The 7166-nt window shown below is 42.9% G+C and overlaps 1 protein-coding gene across 1 annotated transcript; it reads right to left on the bottom strand.

Moving 5' to 3' along the window:
- Positions 1 to 894: 894 nt before the first annotated feature.
- On the bottom strand, positions 895 to 5636 carry DHCR7 (7-dehydrocholesterol reductase). The gene is made up of 7 exons (XM_010133432.1): positions 5539 to 5636; positions 4665 to 4887; positions 3872 to 3962; positions 3001 to 3214; positions 2489 to 2693; positions 1959 to 2090; positions 895 to 1359 (listed from the first exon to the last, which is right to left on the bottom strand). The coding sequence occupies exons 1-7, from the start codon at positions 5634 to 5636 to the stop codon at positions 895 to 897; spliced, it is 1428 nt and encodes a 475-aa protein (XP_010131734.1).
- Positions 5637 to 7166: the final 1530 nt, after the last annotated feature.

Below are 7166 nucleotides of genomic sequence, written 5' to 3'. Positions count from 1 at the left end.
CTCGAACCATCTCTTGGCATTGCACTCTGAAATGCTCCTTGAGAATCTGGTAACTTTGAAAGATAACTACACAATGAGAAAAGAAACAGCTGAACGGAACGTTGGCAGCATTTTTAACTGCTCCTGGAACCAAGCATTTATTTCTTAAATTTTTACAAACAAGATTTTATACAAATGTTAGAGAACAAAGTTTTCTATCCACACTAAAGAAATCAGTGAGAATCCTCACAAAGTTTGTTTTCACTATCAAAATAACTCAGCTGGTCACACACCATACTCTCAGGTACTGTCAACTAATGTAACTTCTGAGCTCTACCAATTTATACCAGCTCTCACCAATATTTGTATTAGATTATAGACATCTTCCTGCACACCAGTTTAGGGTCAGGTTCCCCAGATCACTATTTCCACAGTTAACCTCTTGCAAAGCCACAACGACCAAGTCAGTAACAGGAGGTTTTATGACTGCCACAAGTAACCATGTCATACAACTTCTTGCATAAAGAGATCACACACAACTATTTCCCTCCTCTCGTAAATCACTGGAAATGGTTCCAGAACCTGTTACTCTGAAGGGTACGGCCTCCTCCCAGCTTTAGGAGATGTCAGGAATCTCTATATATGCAACTGTCATTCCAGAGAGCAGAGGGTGAACAGTTCCAGGTAAAGGAGTCTTCTGAAAAGTCAGGACATGTCAGTGCCTCATGTCGCTTCCTTTAAACACAGTCTGCCTGCGTGTTCCTTCAGTGCAGTAAGGGTAGCTGTCCAGCCGCCTTTTCTCCTTCAGAACAGTATGAAATGCCCTTCAAAGCGTGTTTCTTAGTGTAACTATGTAGATAAACTGCCTTCACCTCCGAAACATTTCTTTTTTCTTTCCCCTGCATTGTGTGAACCTTAAAACACTCCTGGTATGAGCCGGTAAGGCACGGCAGCAGTGTAGCGACTCCAGTCCTTCCCGTACTTGCTGGAACAACGGTGTTCATCCCTAATGCAGCGGTGGGTGAGCAGAATCGTCATATAAACAATGTAGAAGTAAGGCAAGATGTGTTCAAACCCACAAGCCAGGCAATAAGCCAGGGAGCCCATCAAATCTCCCGTGTAATTAAAATGCCGTGCCCACCCCCAGAACCCCGAGGTCATCAGCTTGCTGTGGTACTTGGTCCCATCCACAGACATGTAAGAGCACTCGATGTACTCGGGTTTCTTCCCCCATATCTTGCAGTTGCCGTTCGTACGTCGGAAGAGGTCCTTCTGGTGGTTGGTCATTCTGAAGATGTAATAGCCTATCAGGCCCAACATCAAGATCCCTGCGGCATGAGCGGTGCCCAGCTGGAGAGGGTGGTAAACCAGATAGAGACCCTGGGGAGCAGAAAAAAAGAGACCCTCAGCAATTTGCTTTAAACATATGCTCAAGATGCCAGGCTAATTCCTTCACCTACAGTGACCCAGAACAGATGAGTAGAATCAAGAGGAAAATCTGCCCTACCAGTAAAAAAAAATGGAAAATTGTCAGAAAACACTGCATCCTACTTGTTACCTCTCTCTCTCTCCAAAACTACATTTTGCAGGTGCAAAAAGAAGAGGCATGTTGCAAGGATGGAAACCAAGACAGAAGGGAAAAAAAACCAAACAAACCAAACCCGCAAACCACCACCCACCAACCCCCCCCTCTAAATGCAGGAGTACAAAAACGGACTGGAAGGTTTTAGAAAAATATACGGCCACAATATACAGGGATGGGAAAGGGTAAAAAAGAAGAGAAGGAGAGGGAAAGATGTCAGTTCCATGGACTGACAGTAAGCCTCCCTGCAACTGAACCGTCACAGAGGATGTTGTGATGGTTACTCAGTGTTCAAACTGTCTAGAAACAACTTAAGATAGAAATCAAACTGTGGGGAGAGTGTTCTTGGAAAATTTCTTCATTTTTAGCCCAAACACACCCTGTGGCACTTTTTTACCTGCAAGGTATAGAGGTAAGGCAACCACACGCAGTCTCCCCAGCCCAAGTACCATCCAAAGTGATCATGGCAGATATCAATGGTTTTCAAGTACCAGGCTTCATTCCAGAAGAAATCCAAAACATAAATTCCCTGAAACAGAATAGTTTCCCATTAATGTCAGAGCACCGTCACCAGTTATCCCGCTTAACAGCATCAGCCTCACGTTTCTGTGCTCACACTTCGGAAGCCTGCTCAGCTTGAAGATCTACTTCAGCTTGAAGAGCCACACGCTTACAGAGAAGGGGAACAGACGTTCTATCACATGAGCTCCCATTTACACATGAAGAAATCTAAATTATTATCTTAGTATTTAAGTATTTACAGTGGCCCTCTGAACAAACACAAGTGTCGACAGAAGCATCACCACTGAATGAGGTTATTCAGGCCAGGAAAAGCTCCGCAAGTTCAATTTCAAAGCAAGGAGTTTCTTCTACTTTAACACTAGTTTAATCCTAAATTGGTGTCTTGCTTTCCACCTCCAAATTTACCTGAAGGACATTGACAAGGACCATGGAGTTGGTTATGTGACCATACAGCTCCTGTTGTTTAGCAGCATAGGAAAGGTTAATTAGAGTCCAGGCTACGATACCAGGGCGCCCGTTGAAGAACAGCTTGAAATCAAACCACTTCCCTATTCGAGGGTTAAATTCAATCCCCATCATGTAGTCGTAGAAGAAGTTGCCAGTGAATTTGCTAGAAAGCATAAAAAATTAGGAATGTATGTAGTTACCCACAACACAGGAATGACTACTCTGACCACACATTTCAGATTCACTTGATATAGTAATGATAATAATAATAATAATTACGATGGTAATAATAAAACCACATAATGTGCAAGATAACACCAACTAACCCAACCAAAGCATCAGCAGAGATCAACTGAGCTTCAGAGGTACCCTAGTTTATTCTTGTCGATGCTTTGGCGCATTCTAGCTGTAACCTTACTTACTTGTCACAAGTAATGCCTAGCATTCTCGCATCACTAAAAATGACATACCAGTCTTTGGCATTGGTAGGGAAAAAGTAGCCTTTAATCATAGCAAAGGTGGAAACTGCATATCCCAGGATATTGGCACACCACAGGAGAGGAATCCAGTTGTCAAAGATGATGGTGGGGGAGAACCAGTGGAAGTAATAGGCATTTGCAAACCAAAGCACATGGGTAATGATCCAAGCCTGAAGTCCATTGATTTCATACTTATTCACTACTCCTAAAGGAGGAAGAAAAAATGGAACGTTGGTGACGTGGCATTAAAACAGCTTTGTACTAATATGGAGATGCACACGATATGCAGAAGCTCAATCAAGTGCTAATGAAATGACTTCACTCTTTGCACCCTCACAATTAAATTATCTTGTGGCACTGCCCTGAAAGTTTCATCAGGCTCCGCTGTAACAATCAGGCTTTGTTTACGTGTTGTTCTCTTCACTCTCACTTCACAAAACAGTGAATTTAGAATCTGCCCTGAAAGTGTCTAAGGTAACACAGTACCCTTTCTCAGACTTAGCTCACAGCACTCATTTTGTCCAGGTCCCGCGGGTTAACTCAGCTCCAGCAGGTGCAACTGCACTATCACATACTAGTGACATTCCACTGCCAACTTTAAGAGCCAGAATTACCAACCCGTGGTTTTCCATTGCTGGTGTGATGCTGTCATAGCAATAGTTCTACTAAAAGATGGAAATTCTATAGTTTATTCTAAAGGATGACACAGATTACTTTTTGTTTTTGTTTGAAGTAAACACGAGGAAGGTGAAAGCATTTACGACATTTCCTCTATGACATATATGGGTTATTAAAGATTGCAAGTATGGTACTACTGTAATTTTAAAGGATTGAATGGTGTGTATATATTCTATGAACTTACCAGCAGGGGTGACAGCCCCTTCCTGTACACCTCCTACATACCCAGGAAGGAATTTATGGCAGAAGTCAGGAATGAACATATACAAAACCACCTAGAAGAGAAAAAATGTATTAGGAGCAAAACCAGGTAAGACAAAACCCCCAAACACACCATCCCTGTGGTACACACACCACATGGGACACACAGCAGTTTCAGTTACGTAATGCATAAGCTGTTGCGAATAATTTAGAGTAGTAACACGCCCAAACTCTTAATCGTAAAGACATGTGTCATGTATGGTTGTCATCCTTTTTTGCTGAGGAGGCAGGACAGTTGGTAACTAGATTCAGGTCTTCATCTTTTTATTTTCAAGTTAATCTGTGTAACATGTAAATTATTTTCCAGTTTGAAAAAAAAAATTGGAGTAGTTTGGCAGGTTTGAAGATACTTTACAAATGTTATTTCATAAATCAACGCCCTTGTACTATCTGTCTATAGGAAATACCACCCCTTCTGCAGGGTTAGTTGATGATACATTTATTGTGCGTTAATTTAAAACAAACGGGTATTGCTTAGCTGTTATATAGTTGCTTTTTCTTAAAAACCACATCAAGGAACATGTCACACAAGGAACGTTTGTATATATTTCCTACATATTTATTTTTCAAGTGCATAAGATTCATTTGGCTTCCAAAAAGTCATGGAAAGTGAAAAACACCAGAGTAAATGCCAGTGCGACATTAATTTATACCTTCCTGTAAAAGGATTCATCGAAGAGTTGCCACTACATCTAGCTCACGATTCAATACCATACCTGCAAAGCCACCCAAAGGGTATAGATGCCCACAGCCCTATAGGTCAGTGTCGGAGTCTTGTTCCAGATGTCAGACAGATGTTTCTTCCCGGTGAGCAAGTCGGTGAGTGGATCGGTCAGAGAGCACTGGTACTGGTCACAGCACATTATGAAGTAATACACGATAAGCGGTGCAAACATGAGCAGGAAAAGGATGCTTGCCAAGGAAAACCAGTCCACCTCCCTGTAATCCAACACAGAGCATTTTTTTCCCAGCTTTTAGTTAGAACACGGGTTTGATTAAGTCAGGCAAGTTTTTCAGTGCACATTCGAGACTAACCGGATAAAAACTGAAAATGTTTTGAGGGCACATACATTTCTTTGCGTCAAACAGCCTTAAAAAACTTAGCATGTTACACACCTTCCCACAACTGTTGTAAAACTACACTAGTTGAGAGAGAAACAGCATAGATATAAAAATATCCCCTCCAAAAAGCAGATTATTATTACAGCCTTCCTGGTTTTGGTGGCAATCATGGGTACAACTGGTAGAGTGTTCAGTCAGAAGCAGTAACAGAATCAGAAGAACATTCTGGAAAGCTTGGCAACACAGACTGTGGACAGCCACTAGCTGAACTCGCTCCACCACACAGTCCGTAGTGACGAGCCACATAAACACCCTTGGCTGTTCCCAGCATAATAACCTTCTAAAACACTCTACTTGCACAAATCTACTTGCACAACTCCTTGAGAACAGGGGTACGAGTCATAAGAGAAGGGCAATGCACAACCTGTTAGTCACAGAGCCAAGTTTCAAAGGAATACGGAATCTACAAGAGTAAGTGTGAACCAATGTGAAATACAAGGACTCATTAGGGTCACCAGCTCCTCTTACCATGCTCTTCCCCACTGGACTTGAGATGTTCCGGTACCATTTTGGGTGCTTTTGTGTTTCCTTTCTTCAGAAGTTTTTTTCTCCTGATGGGCTGCCATTATGTCCTTTGTGAAAGAAAATATTCACGGTATTACTCCAGCTGGTTCTCAGTAATTCTTGTGTGGCTCTAAAGAAGAGAAACACAAATAAAAGTTATTAAAAACAATTATATAGCCTTCTGATTACAAGAAATTGGGGGGAGGAAGGAAAAAGTCCTTCCCCCCCAATTCCTTATGATCTTACTTTTAGCAAAACAGCTACACTACTACTAAGAATTTTACCAGGATAGAAAGGTTCTCATTCAGGAATCATCAGAACTGAAAATATTTAGGTCAGATGTAACCTTTGACATCATTCAGTCCAATCTCACTTGCCCTGCTGAGAGCAGGGACAATTTAGAGGAGGCTGCTTAGCGTCTTGCCCAGTTAAATTTCGAGTATGTCCAAGAATTCCACGTGATTTGTCAGTCTTGCTGAGAAAGCAGGTGTCTTTGCTAAGAGACCGAGAAAAGAAATCGTGGGCTGAGAATTGCCCATGATTGTTTAGTTTTGGTTTAGGCTCTTCAGCAGCCAACAGCCCAGCTACTTGGCAGAGCCCAGCACAGCAGCACCAGGGATTTTGTGCAAGACCCACTCATCCAGTTCATCATTAATCATACCAGATGACGTAAAAACTGGACTAACACGGGAAACGGGCTAAGATGAGACAGGCTGGCCTTCAACAGGTTGCATGCGGGATCCATGCTTCGTCCCTGTTTAAAGGCCAATAATTGCCACCAAGTTTTGCCTTTCTACAGAGAGATTTAAGCAACAGCTGCCTGCTTAGGACCATCCCCCTAAACAGATACACCCCAGTCGGCAGCCAGCTATGCTGGCAGTAATAACCTCTCACGTCCAGAACTAGTCCCACATCACTTAACACGTTAACATTTCCAGACCAAGACTCCCAGTACTCCTATTAGCAACTATTTCAATTTCTATAAATGCAAGCTTTCTGTTAACCCACTAAACACACACCAAAAATCACTTCCCTAAACCTCAGTCAGCTTCTTAACAAAGGCCTGAAGCAAAACTCACAGTTCAGATATCACCTCACAGAGGACTCCAGAGATGCACTCTTCCTCCAAGTCCAAAATTCAGGAGAACCACTGCTCATGCTGTGTTCAAGGAATACTAAGGCCAGCCACACAGTTCACTCAGAAGCTCTCCCCACCTGCCTGAGCCACATATCTGATGTAGAGGGAAGTTCCCATAAAGTCCTTTCAAGCAATTATAGTATTTATGATGCTTTTCATCAGCATGCCCTGGACTTACTGAGGAGAATCTTGATCAAGAAGTGTGTCAAAAAAACACTTTTAGATTCTGTCTTATAAAAATAAGGCAGATTTCTGCTCATGAGTATCTATTTTAACGGAAAACCCCTAGCTAACCTGCAGCATTCCGCGGAGCCCCGCGTTTTGCAGGGGAGAGGAGGCTGCCTCCCGGGAGGGGCTCAGCAGCGACGTGCGGGGAGGGAGGCCAGCACCTCCCCGCCCGTCAGCCCGCTAGTGCGAGACACGGTACCTCGGGGAGCACCACGGCGAGCGAGGG

The sequence above is a fragment of the Buceros rhinoceros genome, unplaced genomic scaffold (genome assembly GCF_000710305.1).
Source record: "Buceros rhinoceros silvestris isolate BGI_N320 unplaced genomic scaffold, ASM71030v1 scaffold24223, whole genome shotgun sequence".
Lineage (NCBI taxonomy): Eukaryota > Metazoa > Chordata > Aves > Bucerotiformes > Bucerotidae > Buceros > Buceros rhinoceros.
This window is presented reverse-complemented; position numbering and strand designations above follow the sequence as displayed.

Bases quoted from the DNA above. Each gene is read 5' to 3' on its own strand.
- DHCR7 (XM_010133432.1), bottom strand. From the start codon at position 5,636: ATGGCAGCCCATCAGGAGAAAAAAACTTCTGAAGAAAGGAAACACAAA. The intron at 2,091-2,488 runs GTAAATTTGGAG...ATTCTGTTTCAG, and splicing joins TCCTTGTCAATGTCCTTCAG to GGAATTTATGTTTTGGATTT. The intron at 1,360-1,958 runs GTAAAAAAGTGC...TCTGCTCCCCAG, and splicing joins CTTACCTCTATACCTTGCAG to GGTCTCTATCTGGTTTACCA.